We start from the raw sequence: 24,963 nt of genomic DNA on the forward strand, positions 1-24,963 counted from the left end.
CCGGCCCAGCGGTCACACGTGAGCGAGGAGCTGTCAAGGTGACCCCGGCTTCAGCCACCTTCCGACTACAGCCCCAGGACAGACTCCAAAGGACAGCCACCCCGAACCGCTCCCAGACTCCTGGCTTACGGACACCACAAAGAATAATAATGGCCACTGTTCTTTAGGCGGCTGGGTTTGGCCTCATCTGGTCTGTGGTCCTAGGAGCGGAGCCGGGAGCCAACCAAAACCCTTGGCTGGAGCAGCCGGAGTGTTTCTTTTTGTTACTTGAGGCCATAAAGCACCTGAACCACACGAGCCTATTTTCTTCAAGTCAGACTCAACGGGAGGCCTCAGCCCCCTTCACCGCCCTGCTCCCCACCAGCTGGGCACCTCAAGTCGACCTCCATAGCTTGCCTCCGCTCCATCCACCATCCTCCAGCACCCCTGCCGGGGCCCGGCCAGCCTGTTGTCGCTCCGGCTCCGAGCCGATCGCCCAGCCCTGCCCTCTTGCCCCCGTTCACCTTCCTCGTGGGCAGCCAGGAAGATACTTTAAAACTAGAGTGCCTTCCGTCACTTGAGTCCTCCCAACAAAACACAAAAGCGAGACCACGGTTCCTTCGAAGGGCCTAGGGGACAGGGTCTGTGTCTTGGCCACCTCTACAGGGCCCCGCCCCTCCAGCCCCATGTCCCCACTTCAGCCTCCCCTCCCTTACGAGGACAAGCCCCAGGGCCTTTGCACGTGCTATTACCTTAGCTGGCCTGCCTTTCCTTCTCTGCGAGATGAACTCCTTACCCACCCTTCAATTCTTTCTTTAAAGAGGCCTCTCTGGCTCCCTCCCTAATCCAAGTTAGTCTCTCCTGAGCAGTTTTGCTCTTTTCCTGTGAAATCATGGAACAGGCCCTTGTCGTCATCAGATTCTGTGTGTGGTGACTGAAGGTCTGTCTCACCTCCCTGGCCTACAGGGCCCAAGAGGGCAGGGTCTCTGTTTCCTTCACTGCTGTTTGCCCAGTGTCCAGCACATGGTAGGTGCACAAGAAATGTCTGTGAGTGAGTCCCTGGTTTTCCCAGAAGTGACCACGGCCACGAGCAGGAAGTTCCCGCCTCTCCTCCCATGGCGGGTGGGCGGGCTGCCCTCCCCACCGCCCGGGCACCCGGGGGCTCACCGTATTTCTTATTGAACAGATCCTGGACTTGCTCCCTCAACGTGTTGGCGATGTCGATGCGTGACAGTCGAGCGTCATAATTTTCTGCAAAGGGAGAAACGATTATGGGTCGGGGCTATTAAATTAAAAGGCATTTGGGGACTTTTAAGGGATGTGATTTTCTCAGGGTGGGGAGGTCCCTCTCGGGCAATTATCGGACCCTCGGTGTGGGCCCCTCAAGAGTCCCTCAGCAGGAACGTCTGGACGGAGACGTGTTTTTCCGGGAGGACGCACACAGTTGTGCCAACAGCCATGAGTGGGGAAATGAAGTTAATTGTTGGCATTTGAAAACCACCAAAGCAGTAAATAAGCCTGGGAGATGAGAGGCCCCACGAGCGGGGAGCAGGTTCTGCGGCTCTGGGGGGCCGGTGGGGAGGGCCACCCCAGGTCACTCCCCCAGCCGGGGGCATTGTCTAAGGAGCCCACGCGCCAGCCATGCCATGGGGGCCCCAGAAGGGCCCCTGACCTCGAGACAGAAAGGGGAGGGAAGGAGGGAGGGTCCCCAAGGCGGGTGTGGTGAGGACCCGTGTGCTGTGAGGCTATGAAGAGCCGCGGGTGGGCTGGAAGCCAGGGGGTCCCTCCTGGCAGCCACTTCCAGCTGCCCGGGAGGCAACAGAAACAGGGCAGGGAGCAGCCACCCCTCCGGGATCTGGGTACCATTTCTGGGCGCCCCGCTCTCTGGGCTGGCCCTTCCTGTCCCTGGTCTCGCTGACCTCTCTCCCTCTCCTCAGAGCCCCAGGGACCAGCCAGGGGCCACCTGGGGAACGACCTGGCCTCGGGGACGCGTGGCCACCCCCTGGCTGTCCCCCCACACACGCGGGCCTCCTGCTTCTGTCTCTCCTGCCCGCCCACCCGCCGGACCGCCGCAAGCTTCTCCTACCTTCCACCCATCCTCCCTGCCTCGCCGCCCTTCTTGGCCCGGCAATGTTCTCCTCCATAGAACCCCCTGCCCCTCGGGGCCCTCGCCCCCCACCCTTTGGCTTCGGGCATTCAGGAGACGCGGACAGCCTGATACAGAGCGGGCCGGACGGACAGCGGGCCAAGTCCTGCGACCTGCCGCCCTCCACGCCCTCCGGCTCCACCTGCCAGCCGGCCTCGTTCAGACCCCCAGGCCCTGGCGTCAGGGCCCCCCCCCCAGTCTGGCTGTCCAAACCCAAGCCAGGTCGAGGTCACGGCACTGGGACAGCTGACCCCATCCTGAGCTACAACCTTACCTTGAAAACCCTGTCTCTTCAGGCTCTCGTCCGCAAGAGGGTCCCCGGAATCCCTCTCTGGGGGCGGGGGGGGAGAGAAGCCAGGGTGAGCAGCCAGCTCCTGGGCCCCCTGGGGGGAGGTGGTATCTGTGGGTGGGGAAACCCGACAGGGAGGGTGCTGGGGGCGCTGGGAGGCGGGACTGGGCTAGAGGAAGGATGAGGGACAGGGACAGAGCTGAGACCCCTCCCACAGCCGGCTGGTGCCTTGGCCCGTGGCCCTGCCCGGGGTACCTTGGCTGTCCGTGATGGGCTCCTTGACTCCCTCGGTGAGCAGCTCGGGCCTGGAAAACACCACGAAGGGACAATCGCTCAGGCCCCTCCGGCCTTCCTGTACAGGCCCTCCCAGCTCTGGGGTCCCCCATCCCTGCCCCCCTCCACCTGATCCCCCACACCTGTCCTGCAGACCCACACCTGAGATTGGGGGGCTCTGAGGATCAAGCCCAGAGGGACGGCGGCCCGACCCAGACCAAGCGGACGGTGCCCTCGGTTCTGGGACACTGCCCACGGGGCCAGTGTGAAGCAGAGAAGCAGCCAGGGCTGACCACGTGGCAAGACCTCGGAGGGGCAGGCAAGGTCTGGGGTTTCTGGGGGACCCCTCAGAGCTGCTGTGTCACTCGGAGTCAGGGCCTTGGGGACCAACCCCCGCTTTCGACTCACATCTGTATCTCGAGACCGCACAAAGCCCTTCCCAGATGTCTGGTGCCCTCTTGACGTGTTGGAGGCGTGAACTGTTTCCATCACCCCATTTACCGGAGGAGGACACAGGCGTTGAGGAGGTGAGCGAGGTGCCCAAGGCCACGCAGCAGGGAGGGGCAGGGGTCCCTCAAGGTCTGCTCCGCTCCTGACTCGCGCAGGGGACAGTGGGGATGCCAGTCTCTACATTCTGGGCCTCAGTTTCCCCACAAGGAGAAGCGGGAGAGGGAGTGTGTGTGTGGAGGGTTCTACACGCAGTCTGAGGCCTTTTCCAGTTCCTGAGGCTGGGGCTGTGCCTCCTCCCTCCTCCCTAGGACCCCGTGAGCCCAGATCTGGGCAGATACCCAGATGCCAGGTACCTGTTGCCAGGAGAGGCACCAAGTCCTCATCCACAGGCCCCCTGGCCTGGGGGAGGCATATACCCTGAGAGTCTGGCCTTTGGTCTCCCTTCTAGGCCCGGTCTCCTCTGTGCCACTGCTTGGCTACCTCCGTGACGGGGAGCTCATTACCTCTCCGCAGCCTTACCCACAGACCCTTAGTCCAGCACCCCTGTCCCGCGACACCTTTCAGGAGATCTGAAGGAGTGGTTCCACTACCTGTCCCACCCCATCATCCCCTGTCCGCCTTCCTCTGGCCTGCGTGGCCCCCCCCATGCCCTCAGCCTGCCACAGATTCCAGACCATGCCTCCTTCTCTTAGAGCGGACAGGCCTACCCTAGCTGGACAAGTCTGCAGGGAAAACAGGGCACTTAGAGTCAGTACTATATAATAAAGAGTTTCGTCCTTGTCCCTGCGTCCTGGGACATAACCTCTCACCTTTGGTATTTCTCGAGGGGCAGGAATATCCGAGTTCTTATTCCTGGTGGGACCCTGGGATCACGCCTAAGTTTATGCTAATGAGGTGACTCGGGATTCTGGAACCCAGACCCTGTGATCAGAGGACTGGGGCTTTAAGTCACCTGATGTCCGCCCACCCTCCTGATTTCTGGAGTGGGGAGGGGGCCGCAGACGGAGCTCAGTCACACAGCCAATGACCCAAGCAAGCACGAATCCCAATAAAGACCGTGGGCACGGAAGCTCGGTGCTGGAGGGTGACATGTCCTGATACCATGGGGACCTTGACTTTCACGTCTCTGTCTGGCTGTCTTGATTACAGAATCCTTGGTATAAAACTGTAACGGTAATACAACACTTTCCCGAGTTCTGTGAAGGGTTTTAGCTAATTACTGAGCCCCGGGAAGGATTCTAAGACCGCTGCCCGGAAGCATGGGCGGCCCAGGGAACCCTGAATTTGCAGCCGGGGCCAGCTTACGCCCGGTGGTTGTTATCGGAACGCGCGGCAGCACGGCATGAGCCAGAACCTTCCACGACTTCCCTGGGTAGCCGTCCCCTGTCCGTGTGAATCCACGCGTGATTTTCAACTTCCAAAGGGTTTCTTAACTTCGGAGAACTGAACGAAAGCAAGGGCCCCTCCTCCCAGGAGGCACAGAAAATGAGAACTTGGCGTGCAGGTTTAAGGACTGGGGTACAGACGCTTTCTGACTGGAGGTTTAGAAGGTTTAAGCTGACTTTGTGCGACCCGTAACTGGTCGTGGTTGTCTGGAATATTGTTTGGAAGGACGTGGAACTCAGAAAGAGTGACAATCAGGGGCGCCTGGGCAGCTCAGTGGGTTAAAGCCTCTGCCTTTGGCTCAGGTCATGATCCCAGGGTCCTGGAATCGAGCCCCGCAGCAGGCTCCCTGCTCGTGGGGAGCCTGCTTCCCCCCTGCCCCCACCTGCCTCTCTGCCTGCTTGTGATCTCTCTCTGTCAAATGAATAAAGAAAATATAAAAAGAAAGAAAGAAAGAGTGACAGTCGGGAGTGATGTCTCCCGTAGGCGTTTCTCACACACACGAACACGCAGCTGACCGTTCAACACGCGTCGGAACTGCGCAGGCCGACGTACACGCATGGTTTCCTCGATACAGGACTGTAAATGCCTTTTCTTCATAGTTTTTTTCACATTTCCTTTTTCCTAGTTTACTCTGTTGTAATAATACAGTACGTTATATATGCAAATATAAAAGACATGTCAATCGACTGTTATCGGTAAGGCTTTTGGGCAACAGTAGGTTATCAGGAGTTAAGAGGTTATTTTCCTTCTTTGAAGACTGATTGATTTGATTTGATTTTTTAAAAGATTTTATTTATTTATCTGACAGAGATGACAAGCAGGCAGAGAGGCAGGCAGAGAGAGGGGAAGTGGCTCCCTGCTGAGCAGAGAGCCCGATGCGGGGCTCAATCCCAGGACCCTGGGATCATGACCTGAGCTGAAGGCAGAGGCTTTAACCCACTGAGCCACCCAGGCGCCCCTGATTTATTTATTTTAGAGAGAAGGGAAGGGCAGAGGGAGAGAAGGAATCTCAAGCAGACCTGCCATCAAGCATGTAGCCCGACGCAGGGCTCGATCCCAGGACCCCGAGATCATGACCTGAGCCGAAGGCAGATGCTCAACCCAGTGAGCCACCCAGGCGCCCCTGATTTATTTATTTTAGAGAGAAGGGAAGGGCAGAGGGAGAGAAGGAATCTCAAGCAGACCTGCCATCAAGCGTGTAGCCTGACGCAGGGCTCGATCCCAGGACCCCGAGATCATGACCTGAGCCGAAGGCAGACACTCAACCCACTGAGCCACTCGGGCGCCCCTAATCTGCTTGCAGTGGACACACAATGTTATGTTCGTTTCAGGTCTAAGTAGCTAGGTTTGTGGGGAGTCAGAAGTTATACGTGAATTTTCAACTACAAAGGGGCTCGGGGGGAAAGCACTCCTAACCCCCATATGGTTCCAGGGTAGATTTTAATTTATTTGTTTGACAGAGAGAGACACCGTAAGAGAGGTAACACAGGCAGGGGGAGAGGGGGAAGCAGGCTTCCTGCTGAGCAGGGAGCCTGATGCGGGGCTCGATCCCAGGTCTGTGGGATCATGACCTGAGCCAAAGGCCGATGCTTCATGACTGAGCCACCCAGGCGCCCAGGGTCAATTCTATATTTTTACAGGCTGAACTGTGTCTCCTCCGAATTTCAGATGTTAAAGTCCTGACCTCCCAGGACCTCAGAATGGGACTATATCTGAAGATGGGGTCTTTGAACAGGTGGTTACATTTCAATGAGGACAACAGAGGGGCTCTCATTCCAGGCCAGGTGCCTTTCTAAGAAGAAGATTAAGTCCCATGGAAAGAGACACCGGGGATGTGTGCACACGGAGGAAAGGCCACGTGGGAGGCACAATGAAGGGGACCGGCGTCGGGAGAGGCCAACCCTGCCGGCACCTTGACCTTGGACTTCCAGCCCCCAGAACAGTGAGAAATACGTTTCCGTTGGGTAAGCCGCTCCCATCCGTGACGCCTCGTCACCGAAGCCCCGTCAGGCCAGGATACGCGTGCCCTTGTGTACACAGGAGATGGATGCGCAGCCCTATTGAAATGGAACATACCTGCCGCAACATTCAGTCTCCAAGTACGCCCAGCCCTGGTTTGCGGTGCACTCGGGCAGCAGCGGTACGGCTGTGCTCCGACCTGACCCCGGGACACTTCCGTCAGCCCCGCCCGAAGGCGCCCTCCTCTACAGGAGGATCGGTGACGAGCGGCTCTTTTGTGCTAAATATCCCTAACAGTATTTTCTGCTGGTCTTTACTTTTTCTTTAATTTTTTTTTAAGATTTTATTTATTCATTTGACAGAGAGAGATCACAAGTAGGCAGAGAGACAGGCAGGCAGAGAGAGGAGGAAGCAGGCTCCCCGCCAAGCAGAGAGCCCGATGCGGGGCTCGATCCCAGGACCCCGAGATCATGACCTGAGCCGAAGGCAGAGGCTTAACCCACTGAGCCACCCAGGCGCCCCTTTTTTAATATTTTATTTATTTACTTGACAGACAGAGAACACAAGTAGGCAGAGGCAAGCAGAGAGAGAGAGAGGAGGAAGCAGGCTCCTTGCTGAGCAGAGAGCCCGAAGCGGGGCTCAATCCCAGGATCCTGAGATCATTAACTGAGCTGAAGGCAGAGGCTTTAACCCACTGAGTCACCCAGGCGCCCCATGGTTTTATTTTTTTACTTAATTTCATTTTTCTGCTGGACTTTAAAATGAGAAGTAACAAAATACACAAAGGGCCCAAATCTCTCAGAATCACCCCACGAGGCCACCCCCTTCCCCCACCAAACACCGTGCCCGGCAAAGCTCATCGCGTTCTCCCTACGTGGGCCCTCGTCCTTGCCTGGCTTTCCGGAGGCTGGAGTCCGTGAAACTTACTCTTTAAAACGATCTATTTTTAAAGACACGGGATCCTCATCCAGGCAACCACACGAATGAAACTCAAAAGCTAAGGGAGAGAAGCCAACTCAAAAGGCAGCAGCCGAATCACGGCACCTGTAGGATGTTCTGGAAAAGGCAAAGCGACGGCAGAAGAGAGATCCACAGTCGCCAAGGGACACAGGGAAGGTTTTGGGGAGACAGGGCTGTCCTGTATCTTTTCTTCTTCTTTAAATTAAATTTTTATTGATTTATTTTTGATCATGTTGTTAGTCACCATATAGTACATCATGAGACCGGCCCGTATCTTCAGGGCGGTGGCGGTTATAGGACGCGTGAGCTCGTCGACGTTCAAACGGGTACGTATACACCTAAAACCGGGAGTTTTACTGAATGTCATTAAATAAACCCAACGTTAGGGGAAAAAAACAAACAAACCCATCTCAATGGGGTACTTCAAGTGTGCCAGGCCCTTTGCTGGGCCGTGACCTCCGTCACTCCGGGACATGCTACGGTGCTTCCCCGTTAACAGCCCCTGAGAGCAAGCTGGCCAAGGTCACGGCGAAGAGCGGGAGGTCTGGGCTCGGACCCCGGAGACGGCCTCTCAAGTCCGCCAGAGAGTCACCGGGCTAACCCGCCTCCCTTTCTAAGTATAAAGTGGTGTGAAAAATGCTCGTGAGCACAGGAGAGGGAAGCTGTGTCTCCGCTGAACTATGAGAAAAAGGTCAGCCCAGGAGGCAATGCGTGAACTTGGCTCCTGCCGCCGGGCCGCCCGAGTGCTTCTGATTCTTGGTTTGGAGGACAGATGAGGCAGGCGGCCCCCATGTGGCATGTCCCCCCGAATCTGGATGTTCAGGATATTCCGCTCCCAACATCTTGTCCCTGCCCCAACCTGTCCCCTGAGTGGGGGGGGGGGTGTCCCATTATCCACCTGCCACCCCCGCTGCCCCTGGAAGGCCCCAGGCCCCGCAAGCACAACAGACATCTGACCCCACTCCGGATCGTGGCCTTCTCCTGCACCCCCCAGCTCAGAGAATGGTGAGATGCCGCCCCAGGTGCTCAGCCTCGACCCCGGGTCATTCAGACCCCCCTTTCTTGCACACCCCATATCCGACGTATCAGCGAATTCTGACAGTCCATCTGCAGAACACGGCCTGAAAGTGACTTCTCACCAAGCCGCCCGCCTATCCCCGGGGCCAGAGCAAAGCCTCCTCCTTGGTCCTTGCTTCCGCCCTGCCCACAACCCCGGGGTCCCCTATCTCACAGCAGCAGAAGAAAAAAAAAAAAAAAAAAAAAAAAAAGACCAGATCATGTCATATTCTCCTTGGAATCTTTCAGTGAGTTCTCAATAAATGTAAAATAAAATCCAAACTCTTTCAGCCAGGCCAAGACCCTCCATGATCAGAACCCTGCTCCCTCCTGGGCTTGACCACCCTTTCCTCGCTCACTGTGCACAGCCGCACCAGTGTATCACTGGTCTTCAAACACGCACCCACGCCCTGCCCCAGGACCTTTGCACCTGCTCCTCCCTCTGCCTAAATGCTCTCACCAGATATGCCCCATCACCCGCCATGAAGGTATGTCACAAATCTCCCAATTTGGGGGCCACTGCCGTCAGCAGCACCCCGAGGCCCCCAGCCCAGGATACCCACACATGCCCAGAGAACGTGCGGAACGGTCCAGGAGAGGCAGCCGGCGGGCAGATTCCCATTCCACATGGAGACAAACGGGCGCGTTGCTTTGGGTCCGGCAGGCCCAGGCAGGGTCCGGGCAACCTCCCGCCGGCCCAACCGGGGCCAAACCCTACCTAACACCCCACTGTTCCAAAACACCAAAAAAGCCTGCCCCGATGTGAAGACGAAGATGGCGCTCTGGCGCTCCTCCCCGGCGCTGGGGCCAGCCCCCCACCGCGGACGCGGCCGGGCCTCACCTCTTGATGACGAACTGGATGCCGTTGCTTGCCTCCAGGATCTTCCGGAGCTTGGCGATCCCGAAGCAGTTGGGCCTGCGGAGGGAGATGCCTTCAGGCAGCCCCACCACAAACAGCTCCTCGGGGTACATCAGGAACTTGGAGTAGGGCACCTTGACGGGCTCCGAGATGCCGATGGCCTTGGCTGCGGAGACACGGCTGCTGTAGGGCCATCCGGGACTACGGGGGCCACGAGCCCCGGCTCTAGCCGCCCGCGTCTGTGCGGGGGTGGGGGTGGGGAAGCAGGTGCCAGGGCTCCCTCGAAGGTCAGTGCTGAGTTGACCCCCCCACCCTGAGAGGCGGGTACCATGACCCCTGTCTGTGGGTAAGAGACCGGGATGGGACAGGAGGACGCAGGAGTTTCGTGAGATGGGAGAACGTGCGTGAAGCCTCAGGCCAGTGCCCAGCAAACCACTGGGGCCTAATAAATGGATAGCCTCCTCTGCCTGCCCCGCCCCCATCCTCTTTCCCGGACTCTCGAGTGGGAAAGGTCTTGCTGGTACGTGTCCTCCTGAGGACCCGAAGGAGGGTGTCCGTGAGGACGGAGGGGCAGCTACGGCAGTGGACAGAACAGGTTCTCCAACCGGAGGCCAAGGCCGACTGGGAACGGGCAGGTGGCAAAGGCCAGGGGCTGCGTGGCAGGAGGAACGGTTTCCCTGGGTGTCCCCATCCCCTTCCCAGTGGGCCCTGGCCCCTTGGTCCCCTCCCTGCCTCGTCCCAGGGCAGGGAGCAGGAGGGACCCAAAGACCCTCGGCAAACAGGGCCGCTGCAGGGACGGGGCGCTGCCCGGGGCCCCGGCCGGCTCCTGGCTCACCATATCGCGTATTGAAAAGCAGTTCCACCTGCTTCCGCAAGGGCCGGATCACGTCACCGTGGCTGTCTGGAAGGCAAAAGGCAGCCCGTTGGGCCTCCCTGGGGGCAGCAGGACTCCCCTTCGGAGCTCATGTCCCAGCTTTGCCAGCACCAAGAAGGACCCTGCATTGGGACCCTGGAATGGGGGAAGGCTGGGGCCGTGGAGGTAGCAGAAAAGCTATTTCCTCAGAAATGGCACCCCCAGACGGGTCTACAGTTTCTGAACTCAACTGTCTGCTTCTAAAATCAGGTCTAAGGTATCAAGATTTGGAAGATTCTGCCACCTACGCAGAACCGCAAATCTTTCTAAGCGTGTGTCATTCTAGACGGCTGAGGCAGTGACTTAGCTAGTGGGTGAATGGCAAGCCGGCACACTGAGTACGCTGCCACCAGGTGGCGGTGGACGTTTCACCCCCCCCCCCCCCCCCCCCCCCGATGGAGGTCAGGCTGGGTTTAGGGAAAGGACCCTTCTCTCCTCACACACCCACTCCCATCCCATTCCAGGGGCAGGTACTCCAAAGAGGAAAGAGACCATCCCCACTTTGATCTCTCTTCCTGCACAACTCTCACTCAGCAGGAAGGGAAGGAGCGCTGTTCCTGAGAATGGGCAGGGCTGTTGGAACCAAAGCCAATTTTGAGCTTTCCGGCCTCAATACAACTTGCTCCGACTCCAGACTTAAAACCTTAGTGAAGCTGTGCGTGTCTAAAAATAAAGATGGAAAATGCTCTGTGTCTCCCTTACCAGAAAGAGCTGCGTGTGCTTCTAACCAGGTATCTCCTCGTTCTAGAACACGGGTCTATAAACCTCCTCCCACTTTGGGCAGCCCACAGGACTCCCACCTCCAAACGGGGGGCTGGGGAGTGATGGCGTGGACAGAACCAGAAACAGTAGGGAGAGGAAGAGCAGGGGAGGGGAGGAGAGACGGGGTGATGGGGTAGAAGGAGGTGGACGGCGCCTCACCCTCCACAGGCCTCTCCTCGGGCCGCGGGTCCTCGTTGGGGCCTTTCTCTGAAAGAGAACAGAGGATGCCAGGAAGCCACGGGCATTGTCTCCCGGGCCCTGTGCCGCAAAGGTCAGGCCGAACTGTGGGGTGCAGCAGGCTGACTCTGGGGCAGAGCACAGCGGCCCCCTGGATGGGGTCAGGGACCTTGATTCTGTAGGCACCCCACCCGTCTTCACACAAAGAGGCCAAGTTCAGAGCCACGTGTCCGAGCACGGTTCATACCCTCTGGAGACCAGACCCATGTCGGTCGGTGCTTTTTTCTGTGTGCGAGGTTCTGCCCTCGACACGAGGACACGCAGGGACAAGGCAAAGCCCTATTCTCCTGCTGTGACACCAGATCAAACATGGACGGCCAGTCAGCAGGGGTGCCGCGAAGAAAGACAGGTTGATGAGGGGAGAGCAAATGGGGGCAGGGGCATGGAGCTACCCCAGGTCAGTGGGTCCGCGGGCTCTCTGATGCAATGGCATGGACTTTCGCCTGAGCTCAGAGCAACAGACCCACCCTTGTCCCCAGACCGCCAGGACGAGGCACGTCAACAAGGAAGGAGAGTACTGAAGCTGTATGGGGCTGGGGGCCCTGCTGGCCTGTTGTTGGGGGAGAGGAGGGAAGGCTTCCTGGAGGAGGGGAGCACCTGGGCTGGAGATGAGGGTCTAGGAAAAGCAGTGGGGGAGAGGGACGCAGGCAGGGAGGGAGGAGCAAGGTGGGGGGCCGTGGCAACAGCCACGCTACACGGTCTCCCTCTGCAGCAGCCGTTTATGGCCAGGCCTGGGCCCAGGAAGGCCTCGAGGGCTGGTCAGCACTTGAAACACCAGGAGGAGGCTCTAACTGGGAAGGCTCGCTGTCACTATGCCTAAGCGCCTCCAAGGGCCTGTTTCAGCCCAGGATGTGCAGCCGAGCTAGAGGGCGGCGGGACAGGCAGAGCCCAGGTCTGCCAGACTCCGGGCCACCGGCCAGCGCCCATGTGCTCTCCTGTTACTTCCTGGAGTGTGCACGTGGGGAGGAGGGAGACAAGACACGGTCCCCTGTCCCAGGCGGGACAGTGAGCTGGAAGAAAGGCGCTGATCCCGGGAGAGCTGCCAGGAGTCCAAATTTGCTTGGGACGGAGGGAAAAATGAGCCCCTACCTGGGATCCCCAGACAAGCCTGAGGCTTGGGGCTCAGCGTAGAAGGCGCTGGAAGGTTCTGGAGGGCAGGAGAGGACCCGGCCCCACCATCCCCCCGAATCCAGGTATCCTCAGCCCCACGAAGGAGGAGCTTCTGTAGGGCTGGGGCCACTCCTGGGGGGGGGCGCTGTGACCCATGTGCTTTGGGGTCCCAAATTCCAAACATGGGGAACCTGCCAGATTCTCCACCCAGACGTGGGGGCTGGGTTATTCACCGGCTTGCCGCGCCCCCCATTTTCCACTCTCAGTGGTGACATCCTCCAGACAGGATCGAGGACACACCAAGTATCCCTGTGCTCTAGAGATATCCACGGCCTCTGGGAAGGGAGGGAGGGACAACGCGTGCACAACGTAGCCGCATGCATACGCACACGCGCAGAAAAAGGACACGGGCAGGACGAAGGACGCAAAGTGGGCGGCAGCTCCAGGAGCGGGCAGGGAGCGCCTCCTGGCTGGGTCGCGGAGCCCTGCATCCTTTATTTTATAATGCACACACGTCAGCAGAAAAAGCACACGCACGGACACACGGACACACACACACACGCCCCGTTCTAATCCGCGGTGGTTCAGCATCTTCCTACTCCATCGGTTTCGAGCGCAGTGCTGGGAAAGGCACCGTGGCGGGCAGTCCGCAAACCTGAGCTCCAGCCCAAGGCTGGGTGCCACTGGGGAGGTGGACTGGCCAGACGGGACCTCAGGTTCCCACACTCTGTCACGCCACAGAGGAGAAGCCATTCCTGTAGGTCCGCTGGTCCGCGGCCGCCCTGCCCCCTGCAGTCCGGACGGAGATGGACACGCGCGATCCTCTCCAACGGGCACGGTGACCTGGGCGGCCAGGCCCCTCTGTTGGCTCATCCTGAGCCTCAGGTCACCTGAACGTCCCCCACCCCCACCCCATTTCTCCACACACTGTTGTCAGGTCCAGTCCCGTCCAGCCCAACGAGAACAGTCTTTCTTCACCACCACGGTATCGGAAGCCCATCCGGACCCACGGAGCAGACGAAGAGACATGCCTCTTCACCTCCTAGAGCGACCGTTCCAGAACTTTCTTCCTTCTTCCTATGCTTCCCACAGCTGCAAACAGAACAGCCCATCGCCTTCACCAGCTCCCCCCTCGCTGCCGATTTTGGGGGGCTGCCGGTGGTCTGTTGGGGGATGCCACCAACAGGTCCCCATTCTTTGTCACCAGTGACATCGCTGCGAACTCCTCCGTGCGAAGACGCTGTCCGGGTTCAGATCATTTCCAAGGACCGCACCCCAGGGACTCCCAGGCAGTGCTCGTTCTGACACCTCATCACGTTGACCAATTTCTCGAAAAAGCAACTCGGCACACTGCCTCCTCACCAGCACCAGGAGGGCATCCATTTCCCAACACACACAGCAGAGGTCCCGCCCGATTCAGGGGTGCAGAAGAGGTGTCCCCCTTTCCGTTCCCGAGGCTGTGCGTTGTCACGATGCCCACTGTCTCTTCTGCACGCGAATATCCATCCATGTTGCAGCGGACACTGGGTTGCCCCACTCGGGCCCCCTTCTGGGGCAACTCCCGTCCCACGACTAATCGAGGATATCCCAGGTCAACTCCAAACACCGCCAAGGGCCTGGGCCAGCAGAAAACCTTCCGATTTTCCAGTCGTGAGTCTATTTTTGGTGTGTGGCGGGGGGGTATGGATTTCTCAAGTGCAGCAAGGGACGCAGAAGGCTTTTATTGTAATGAACACCCGGAGCCCACCGGCCGGAAGGAGTGTGTTATTAGCGTCTGGTCATTTCTGCACCTGATTTCTTAACGAAACATGCAACAACGCCGTTTTGATGTTTCCAAACTTCCATCAAGGCCGTCATTAGTGCCTTTCTGCAGGTGCTTTTCACACTGAACGTCCCGTTTCTGAGACCTCTCTGCCCTGTTTAATTTTACTGTTTTCAGGGTAATCTCTTCGCCCACATGGGGCTCGAACGCATGGCCCCGAGATCAGGAGTCCCACACTCCAAGAACTGAGCCAGCCAGGTGCCCCTGCGCTGGTCATTTAAATGCCGCCTGCTGTATGCTTCTGAATGCTATCCCTGGGCACCCCCGCCTTCCGCTCCCAACCGGGCCCACGCCGGGTGTCGCGCAAACGGGAAACAAATAGAAGCCAGTCCAGTCCCCTTCGAGTTTTGTGGCCTGGCCCTGCCGGCATCCTGTATTTGCAAAGCTTTCCAAGTTTTAATTATTTGGGTACTAACATCATTTTCTAGCCTCTCTGTGAAGCTTGTGTCCCACACGTAACATACTATCCGTCTTCAGGATAACCAACTTCTAAGAAACGTCACCTAGGGGCACCTGAGTGGCTCGGTGGGTTGCGTGCCCAACTTTTGATTTTCAGTTCAGATCAGGATCTCAGGGTCGTGGGAACGAGCCCCGTGTCGGGCTCAGCTCTCAGCATGGCGTCTGCTCGAGATTCTCTCTCTCCCTCTGCCCCTCCCGTACGCTTACTCACATTCTCTCTCAAATAATCTAATTTTTTTTAAAAGATTTTACTTATTTGTTTGACAGTGAGAGAAGGAACACAAGCAGGGGGAGTGGGAGAGAGAGAAGCAGGCTGCACCAGCCACCCCGGCCACTTTGCTTCTCTTCGGACATGCCAGGCACAACCCACCACAGGGCCTTTGCACATGCTATTCCTGCCACCTGCAAAGCTCTTTCCTGACATCCAATGGCTCCTACCACCTTCAGGTCTTTGCTCCAAAGTCACTTTCTCAGTGAGGTCCTCTCTGACCACCTAAGTCCTATAATAACAACTGTACCCCTGGCCCTCACACCTCCCCCTTCTGGCTTTATGCCCCCCACTGCGCTTACCACCTTGACTTTCCATTTCACCTCTTGACTTGCTTACTCTGTCTCCCTGCACTAGAAACCCATGGACCTTGGTTATCTGGTATACTGCTCTGGCCCCAGCGCCTTGGACAGGACCTCCTGAGACATAGCAGGTACTCAGTAAACAGTCACTGAATAACAGAACAAGTTAATTCATGTGGGTGTTCCTGGGGAAGATGCAGAAGCCAGACTTCATATAAACCAAGGCCGACTTCAAGTTTCCAGAGAGGAACCCAGCCTGCGCGGGGAGCCAGGCACACACTGGGTTTTCCCCGGGGGGTGCGTCCTGACCCGCCCCTCTCCCTGTACGCCCCCGGGAGGTGGGCCCCCAGCCCATTTCTTACCAGTCAGCATCTCCATCCCGTAACCAGAATCTTCTGAGGGCAGATGCCCAGGCATTGAGTCTGTCATCTCCTCGGAGGTGGGCGAAGGGTCTGGAGACAAAATGATACCAGCATCTTCTGCCTGTCCCGCCCCATCATGGTCCCTTGGGGACCCCCCAGCCCCACGTGCCTGCAGAGGGGGACCCTTTAGGAAGCCGTGCCCCTGGAACTCTGGGAGGATAGCATTAGTGACCAGCTGTGTTAGAGGCCTGGCGGGGGCCCAAGGGGTGTGGGACCCCACACTGAGCCTCCAGGGACCACATACACCCTGTTTTTCACAGGTGTGGAGACTGAGGCTCAGGAACCTTCAAGTCTGACACTCCTATTCTCATACCTCTTCTTCTTCTCCCTCCTGCCTTATAAATCCCAGGGGAGCCAGGCCTGAGAGAGCGGGGGGGTGGGGGGCACCTTTAAGAAGACTGGAGCCAGGAGAAGGGACTGTCAGCGCGGAGGGGAGACCCAGCTGCAGAGAGGGCATGCCGGACCCCACCGCTCTGGGACTGACTAGAGACCCCCTCTTGGCCCCGGGGAGACATAGGTGAGAGCCCAGGAGCGGATATAGTGGTTCCGGCCAGCCCAGGGGCGGGAGCTGCTTGGTTCCTGGAGGTCCATGCGGGGCACCTTTTAGACACCTGTCCCTTACCTGGGACGGTGACCTGAATAATATCTAGATCCTCTGGCTCAATTTTAATGGGCCTTAGCCCACTCAGCTCCCCAGAAGTTCCTGCGAGGAAGGAATGAGGGATCCAGTTAGGTGCGGGCATACACTTGGCTGGGCGAAGCCAAACATTCTAGAACATTCTTCTGTCCGCAACTTATTGGTAACGCCCCAGGAAAAGTCACGCCGGCCCCAAGTTCCTGCCCAGCCCAGGAATGGAGGGTCATCCGGCAGGCCCTGAGTCCCGCAGAGGGAAGCCACACTGGGAAACAGTGGCGATGCCGGAATCCAGGTGTCCCGACTCCCCCACAATGCCACCCACACCCCACCTGGCCCTCCAGCCCCCCGGTGAGCTCCCAGCATGCTCAGAGTCCTGGGGCGTGGGGGGGCAGGGACGGACAGTGTAACTCGTCGGTACAGGTGCATGGTCTGAGCTTGGCTCCCTCCTCCCCGAGGCTGCTGGGAGGGGAGACGGGGTGCTGGTGGATGCCCTCTCACCCCAGGACACACACAGCAGCGTCCTGCTCCTCCTCACCTGGCCCGCAGTCTTCAGAGACACCGTTCTTGTCTGACCTGTGGGAAGGAAGGAGGCCAAGAAACGACCCAGCATCAGCCCTAGCCTCCTCCTCCAGGCAGCCGGGAGCCCGCGGGGGCTGCCAGCTCCACAGCACCCCCCGGACCATGTTCGCCCCCCCTGGTCCCCACAGGATAGTCCTCCCTACAGGAGAGATGCCCAGGGTGGGGGTCTCCCAGGCCAGCAGTCACCCGCTGCCCCAGCCGAAATGCTCCGTATCCTGGGGTACACGGTCTGGCTGTCCACCTTCCCCACCAGCTGGGAGCGCCTGAGGCCCGGCTTGGGCCTGAGTGGGAGCCCCACAGCCAAGCACAGTGCGGTGCGATTGGTGCTTGCTGGGGGATTGAGAGCGGAGGGGGTACAGAGGCCTGGGAGGTGGGGTGGGGAGCAAAGGGGCACAGGGCCCCTGGACAGATGATCCAATGAATTCACGGAGCACTGTCGGGGAGGCCTGGGCTGGGCTTGGTGCTTCTGGAATGAATGGGCCATCCCCAGCCCCCAGGAGCCCAGAGCCTGGGTCGGGGGCACTGGCGGACAGTGGTTGACCAGGCCATGAGCGGAATACAAAGCCTCGTCAACTAGCAAGGCAGACACCCGACCTAGTCCGGGGACCAGGGAAGGCCTCTGAGACACGAGGCAACATTTGGAGAGATCCTGAGGGGGGACAGACCTCTCCAGGTGCAAAAAGTCGGCAGAGACTCTGTTCTCCTGTACCTTCGGGTTCTCGCTGGCCCACAGCAGGTGAGGACACAAGGGTGTGTATGTCGGGGGGCGGGGGGTGTTTGTGCAGAATGACCCCACGGTGAGTGGGTGTCAGGAGCCGCTGGGCATGGCACCCTCCAGCCAGCCCCAGGCCCTGCTCCTCCCTGCAAGTCACACCACCAGCCCCAAGTGGTAGAGGCGATGGGCCAGGGGCTGGGGCGGGGGGCCTCACCGAGCAGTCCCGGGCAGCTCGAGGACAGTAGCACGCGAGATCTCTGCAGAGGTATCCTCTGGGGGGCTGGCTGGTTCCAGCTTCGTGGGGTCTTTGGTAAACTTGTTCCCTGGGTGGAGATGCGGGGGAGGGGAAGGTCAGGGCCAAGGGCCTCCAGCCTCTGTCCGCCTGCAGGGCACCTGGATGGGGGCCTGTGGGAGGCTCTTGGGGTCTGGTCTGGGCTCTGCCAAGCCAGGAATGGGTCCTGGGCAGAGAAGGAATGCAGGCCCCAGTGCCAGAGGAGGCCAGGGATCTGGGAGGATTGCAGGACAGAGCAGCAGCCAGAAATGACTGTCCTGACCTCATGTTCACTAGGAAGGCTGAGGGTGCCCTCGGAAAAGAGGCCAAATTGCCCCCGAAGGCTGAACTACGAAGCCGTCCTCTCACGTATTTATCCCAGGAACTCGGAGGAAGATGTGTCTTATTACTATCCCCATTTCACAGATGCGGAAACTGAGGCCCGGAGGACCCTGGCCGAGGTCACAAAGCTGGGGGGATGGAGGGCCGGAACCGCGACCCAGGCACGTCACAGCCCAAGATCTGTGCTCCCTCTGCTGCACCAGGCAGAGCCCGACTCTTCCTCCTGGCGGGGGGGTGCTGCCCGTGGTGGGGGCCCCCGAGCCCTGGGTGTGCGGCCAGGCCTCACCCCGGACTAGCTGGGCTTCAGGGAAAAGAGCAGAACCCACTTCACAGTATAGCACATGTTAGCTTCGTTATTCTCGAGGGCTGTCTGCACCGGGAGCGGGGGGCTGTGTCCCCCGCAAAGGCGAAAGCCATATCCAGGTGCCCTCCCCACCCCAGGCTCCCGTCTGACCATACGACTTACTCGGAGTGGACTGGCTGCTCCCCACATACCTGTGAAAATTCGCTCATCAAACATCCTGGGGAGAAAGGAGAGACTGGCGTGAGGGCAATGCAGGCCTGGGGGCCCCCCAGGCTCGGGAACAGGCCCCCATGCCCCTCGGGGACGCTCACTTGAGTCACACACACACGGCTACCACTACAGAGCTGGGTCCCGGGCTGGTCACATGTGGGGGCAGGAGACGGCACATTCCAGAACAGCCAGGCACCCCAAACCACTTCTCTGCAGTCCCCGGCTGGTCCTGGAGGCTCCAACCTGTTCATCGTGGGGCCCCAGGGGCCTCCTCCCACCCTGAGGTCTCTGTGGTCACGGCTGGAAGCTGACCCGGGGGGCCGACCTCGCTCCCAGGAAGATCTTTGTTATCTGCGCAAGCCAGGCCTGTCACCAGATCACAGCCAGTGGGGGGTAATGCACGGGACCCCTCACACGTGTCTTGGAAGCCACCGGAGCCCAGGCAGGGAGGCCGTCGGGCACGTGGGCGACAGGGGAGCCCCCGAGGGCCCTGCCATCAGCACGCAGACCGTGGACTGGAGGGACGGCTGGGGGCCTGTGGCCATTCGGGACCCCTGCATCGCCCTGCCAAGATGCCTGGAAGTCTGGGCCGGGAACGGGAGCGGGAGCGGGATGGGGAAGGTCGGCGAGGAAGCTGGGATCACCCACCCTTCCATCTCTAGGGGTGGCTTGGCAGCAGGCCCCCCGGACCGGCCTGGACTCAAGAACCAAATGGCGCCCAAGGCAGGTACAGCGGGAAATGTAAAGGGGGCCGCAGTCAGTCAGCGTGGGAGGCAGAGGTGGGGTCCCCTGCTGCTCCTGGGGGCCCCCGAGGCTGAGCAGCAGTCACAGGACCAACTCTGGGCAAAACTGACTTTCTCTCTGAGGCTGCTTCCCTTACGGAGAACGAGGAACTGCCGGCCTCGACTCTGGTTTTACCATCAAGTTACGTACGTATCGCCGAGCCCAAGGACCAGGGGCTCGAGACAGCGCGTGGTCTGCCCGGTTTCCTGGGGGACAGGGAGGTCTGACCTGTGACAGACGCCCTCACGGGCTGCCCGGCCTGGCAGGCCCACTTGATGGGCACAGACGGAGGTTTGCTGTCCCTCTCCCAAACCCACCCCAGGCTTCTAGAATCCCCTCCGGACACTCGTCCCTCTTTAGTCCTGCCTTAGCTAGAAGATGCGTGTCCTGGCGGGAACTGGGGTTTTGGGGGCTGGTCAGCTCGCCGGCCACCAATGACACCCTCAGGCCTCATTGAACGGCTTCTCCCCTTGACCTCCCCCTACCCCCCAGACACGGGGGTCGGGGCAGAGACCACCCGCTGACTGCTCCTAAGCCCTTCCTCCCCACTCATTTCTGCCTGGACCACCTCACAGGCTGGGCTGACCAGGCCGGGCCGAGTAACAGCCGAAAACGTCTGGAGGGCCCGGGACGGAGCAGCCACTGTTCTGTGCACGTCAGTCACGCCAGTCCTCTGGTCTCCCGTCAGTGGTGTGACGCGTGGACAATCACGAGACCCGTTTCACAGAGGCGGAAAGGGAGGCACAGAGCCGTTAAGTAACTTGCCCGAGGACACACAGCTGGGAAAGGGAGGACCAGGACTCGAACTCAGGCTGTCAGCACTTTACCAGTCTTTTATCCACGAGGGGGAGGTGGTCGAGGGAAAGGACTCGTGTTTACTGAGCATCGGGCGCGTTACGTCTGCCTCATTTTATGTCGAGAAAAACGGGGCGGAGGAGCACGTGAATGCATCATACAAATGAGGGGACAGGCTCAGAAGAGAGGTGCTATCCAAGGTTATCATGCTGCGAGTGACTTTAGGCCCAATCTGCCTGATGCCAAGGCCGCCTCCTCCAGGAAGCCCCACAGGCTTGCTGCTCAGATGCCTACTCTTGACAACTGGAAATCTGCTGTCCTCGCATGCCCTGGACTCATCACAGGAGTGAAACCCTCGCCCCTCCCTGACACCAATGACTGGGAGTGGTCTCTGGGGATGGTGGGGACTCTGCCTGCTGTTTGTGAAGTCCTCAGGGGAGCCGGGTGAAGGGAGTCCTGTAGGAGCCATGCGGCAAATACAGTAGGGTTTAGACTGAGGGCGGTCAAGGTCAGCCACGGTGAGGACCCAAATACCGGGGTCAGGCACATACGGGGACACCGAGGCGTCCCTGCAACTTTCTTCTCACCTAGACCCCCGTCCCCCTCCCAAGGGTCACCGGAAGGAAACACTTAGGCAGCAGCCGGAGAGAGTTACGCCAGACGACATCGGGCACTGCCTGACTACTGACTTCAGCTCATTCCAGAATGATCTGTCAAGCGCGACCCCACAGCCGGGGTCGTGAGGGCACAGGACACAGCGCAGTGGCGGCCCCACGGCCACAAGGGAGCAGGCGAGAAGCTCCTCCTCCTGTCAGTGGGGACCCCCTTTGCCACCGCTGTGTCCTCCCTGGCGAGCCCTTCCCTGCCCAGGCTGACAACGCTCAGATCCCATCTCCGGAGCATCTCCAAGTCAGCACATCCCACGTGCACTTCCCACCGCACCCCTGCTTCCCCCGATCGTACGCTCAGACACAAGGGGTGATCCCAGCCTCCGTGCTCCCCTCCACGCTCCCAGATTCAGCCGGCAAATCCGGCTCAGCTTGGATTCCAGCCCAAATGCAGCCGCCTCGTTCCCTCCGCCCACCACGCCAGCCCCCGCCCAGGCCAGGCCTCTTCCTGAGTCTCCCCACCCCTGGGGCTTGCTGCTCACCCCCCAACCTCCGCAGCCCCGCTCTGGCCTCCAGCAACCCTGCAGAGGTTCTTGCCATGGCTGGAGAGCAGCTCTGCGCTCTCGGAGCAGATCCCCAGCCCCTGCCCGGCCCAGCCTCCTTGTAGCCCCGGGCAAGCAGCCGCGCATTCACCGCCCCACAGCACACACCGGGCATCTGCTGTATCCTGGGGGCTGTTCTGGGCACTGGGGATTCAGCGATGAGACCAACACAGTCCTTGCTCTCAGTACTGGCCGTTAGTCTGAGGAGCACACACGTGAGAACACGCACACGCCGGGAGCGCGCCCTCAGAGCTCCGGACACATGCCTGCGAGGGAGCCGGGGCGGCGCTGCCTGGAGGCAGGGGGCTGGCCACCCTCCGTCTCTAAGCAATTAGGAGGAAGCGTCCCGGGTAGTCTGGGCATCGCCTGGAGTCCCTGATGCTTCCTGGGTGGTGGGTCCAACCAGCAAACTCCCCTGTCGGAGCAGAGGCTGAGGGATGGGCGGTAGCGGCCTCCCTCCCCCGCACTCATCCCCCAACCAAACTCAGCCACCCTGGGGGGCTGCTGCTCTGGAGAGCATCCTGTCTGCCCTCTCCCACCAACCACCCCTGCGCCAGGGGAGCCGGCTGCTGCCTGCGAGGGCAGGGAGGGCGTCCAGCCACCAGCAGGTAGGGCAGCCCCCTGCGGGTGTGAAGGGGAGAGGCCAGCCAGCCCCACCTGACTCAGGCGAGCTCCTTTCCCATGGCACTAAGTTCAAAGACCTCAGGTCTTCATTAGGTGAGAAAACACGTCTTACAAAGAACCGACGGGGTGCCTGCTTGGGCCAGGCTCCATGCCTCTGTTTCCTGATCAAGCCTCAGAAGGGGCCAGGAAGTGGGAGGCCCCCGTACAGCTGCCGGGTTAAGGAGCCGGACACCTCCTCCAAGGCCCGCCTGTTCTGTTGGCTGGGTCCGAACCCCTTCACTCCAGCCCGGTGCCGACATCGCCTCCCTGAACCCTCTTCACCCCTGTCGTCCCCCCCACCCAGACACCCCGGCACCCCAAGCTCGGGCCCTGCCCCCCACCCGTACCTCTTAATGACGAAGTGGATGCTGTGGCGCTCCTCCAGGATCCGCTTCAGCTTGGGGACCCCGTAGGTGCAGGGGCGCTTAAAGGGGATCTTGTCTGGGATGCCCACGATCTCCACAGCCTCCGGGTCGCAGGCAATCTTCCTGTAGGGGACGGGGACCATGTGGTCCAGGCCCAGGGCTTCCGCTGGAAGGGCAACGGCAAGGCTGAGCACGGGACGGAAGCGGTGGGACATGCGGGGCCCCAGGGCCGCGGGCACCGTGACCTTCCCCCGCCCCCTGCCCTGCACAGAGCCCGCCATGCAGCAGCACGTCGCTTCCTCTTGGAAACTGCCCGCAGGCTCCCCTCAGCGACAACGAGAGTCCCACCTGGGCTTATGAGGCCCCATGTGACTGGGACGCCATCTCCTCTGACCTGAGGTTCCTCCTTTCACCCCCCAGCTCACCCTGGTCTCTCCAGCCTCCTTGTTGCTTCCCTAACAGGCCAGACACACACCTGTCCCAGGGCCTTTGCACATGCATTTCTGGCTACCGAGACGCTCTTCTCCCAGATCAGCATTCACTTCTCTTCCTCCCTTTCCCCATTCAACCGCCCCCTCCAATGTCCCCTCATCAGCCGACAACAGCCCCTTCCATCTCTCTGGCACACCCTGCTCTGTTTTCTATCCCCCATTTACTGTGACCCGACACCACAAACATATTCATCTGTACGCTCGCTCGCTGTCTGGAACGTCAGCTCCACGGGAGCAGGGGGCGGTCACTGCTCCACACCTGGGATCCAGACAGGATGCAACACAGGCTAGCTGCTCCCTGAACCCCATGAGCGAAAAAAAGGCTGAAAAAAAAGCTTCTCGGCAGGACCCCTCCGGCCCCCCAGATGTGCTCTTTCCTCCAGGGAGGCGTCTGGCTTTCCTCTCACTCATCACGGACAGAAACGAGACACTGACAACTTTGCCAACGGCAGTGTAGACAGAATCCGGGCTTAGGAAGTGGTGACTCGTTCCTTTCTTCCTTCCAGACCCGGCCAGTTTCCCTCCTGCCTCGTCCCTCCCGATTCCCAAAAGGGTCCTGCATCCCTGGGCCCCTCCCTTGGACCCCTCCCCATCCTGGCTTTGCTCCTCTGGCCGCACGGCCCTTTGCCTGTGACCCAGCAAGTGCCAGCCCCGAGCCGGCCTCCTCTGTGGCCACACCCCGGCCGGGACAGGGCAGAGCTGCCCAGGGCCCTCCCTGGCGCGCCGTCAAGACTGTTTTCCTGTTGATGCAGCCAGGTCTGCGTCGGCGGCTTTGGCAGCCAGATCCTACTGTGAAGCCACACTTAGCTCGTTGTCAAATTAAACCCTCGAAATCTCAACAGCTGTCAAACCACTTTTCCCCCCCGCCCCCCAGCCCCAGCCCCAGCCGGCGAGCGACGGCTCCGGTGAGTCTGCGTGCACTCGTCTCCACTCGGGCTCATGTCACTTGCTGGGCCTGTCTCTACGGCCGCAAGGACGCCCGGTGGACAGAAGGTGACCCCGCCTGACACCCAGCCTCTGCTCCCTGGGAAGGTGAAGTTGCAGCCGCCAGGCGGGAGCCTCTGTCCCTCGTAGTCTCAACCTCCTCCCAGGTGACAAGGTCCCGCGGAGGCCTCCTGAAGGCGGCGGATCTCCCGTTTCTTCCCTGTTTCATTCCCCTCCCCCGCTGCACCCCCAAACCCACTGCTGGCCCCTTCACCCAGAGCTGGTGACCAGAAGGGCAGACCCGGGAGCAGGATCCATTAGTCTAGGGTGTGAGGGATGCCGCAGGCTGCCACGGGACGTCCCCAGGCCTCGCGGGGAACTTCCTTCTCCCCAGTGCAGCTGCAGGGGAAGCTCTGGCCCAAGAAGGGGCAAGGCCTCAGCCACTCCAAGTCCAGTGCTCCTCCCTGGATTTGGACGGGGCAAGGCCAGGGCTGGCATGGCGAAAGGCTCAGCGTTCTGGACACATCCAGAGTACACAATAGGCAGGAAGACCGGCGGCTGCTGTGCCAATTTGGCTGGTGCAGAACGCTCCCAAGGCAGCCGGAGCCAGCCCTCCCCAGATTCCCATCCAGCTTGCACCTGCCTAGACGAGAGGGGGAGGGGAGGAGTGGGTCCCTGGAGAGACCACATCAAAGGTAATCAAAGGTGCTCAGCCTATCCCAGACTCCTCACTAGGCCTCCGGAGCCTACCTCCTGCTCAGCCCCACCCCAACCCAGAAGGCGCAGCTTGCCAAAGCCCCACGGCGGACCAAAGGGCACCTCCTCCAGGAAGCCATCCCTGACTCCTCAAGCCTGGGGAGACCTCGGTTTCTTCTGAGCTGCCCTGTCTTTCCGAGGGCCCCCGCCCCTGCGTATTACTGTACACTACTCCGTCCTACTGCACGCGGCTGCACACACCCGTACACACCTCTCCAGACACCTGCCAAGCACCTTGAGATCAGCGGCGGCCTCGGGGCCTGGCA

The 24,963-nt window shown here is 60.0% G+C and overlaps 1 protein-coding gene across 6 annotated transcripts in view; it reads right to left on the reverse strand.

Moving 5' to 3' along the window:
- Positions 1 to 24,963, reverse strand: part of GTF2IRD1 (GTF2I repeat domain containing 1) — a 94,352-nt gene that overhangs the window by 26,654 nt on the left and 42,735 nt on the right. For 5 of the 6 annotated variants that reach the window (XM_045993464.1, XM_045993463.1, XM_045993460.1 and 2 more), the window contains exons 9-20: positions 22,509 to 22,692; positions 18,692 to 18,717; positions 17,798 to 17,906; positions 16,825 to 16,862; positions 16,275 to 16,355; positions 15,593 to 15,682; positions 11,192 to 11,239; positions 10,193 to 10,258; positions 9,340 to 9,523; positions 2,670 to 2,719; positions 2,400 to 2,456; positions 1,147 to 1,230 (exon numbers count right to left, since the gene is read on the reverse strand). In XM_045993464.1, the coding sequence (XP_045849420.1) occupies positions 1,147 to 1,230; positions 2,400 to 2,456; positions 2,670 to 2,719; positions 9,340 to 9,523; positions 10,193 to 10,258; positions 11,192 to 11,239; positions 15,593 to 15,682; positions 16,275 to 16,355; positions 16,825 to 16,862; positions 17,798 to 17,906; positions 18,692 to 18,717; positions 22,509 to 22,692 (1,017 nt within the window). The remainder of the gene's footprint in view (positions 1 to 1,146; positions 1,231 to 2,399; positions 2,457 to 2,669; positions 2,720 to 9,339; positions 9,524 to 10,192; positions 10,259 to 11,191; positions 11,240 to 15,592; positions 15,683 to 16,274; positions 16,356 to 16,824; positions 16,863 to 17,797; positions 17,907 to 18,691; positions 18,718 to 22,508; positions 22,693 to 24,963) is intronic. The other variant, XM_045993465.1, reaches the window with a different exon arrangement.

The sequence above is a fragment of the Meles meles genome, chromosome 21 (assembly GCF_922984935.1).
Source record: "Meles meles chromosome 21, mMelMel3.1 paternal haplotype, whole genome shotgun sequence".
NCBI lineage: Eukaryota > Metazoa > Chordata > Mammalia > Carnivora > Mustelidae > Meles > Meles meles.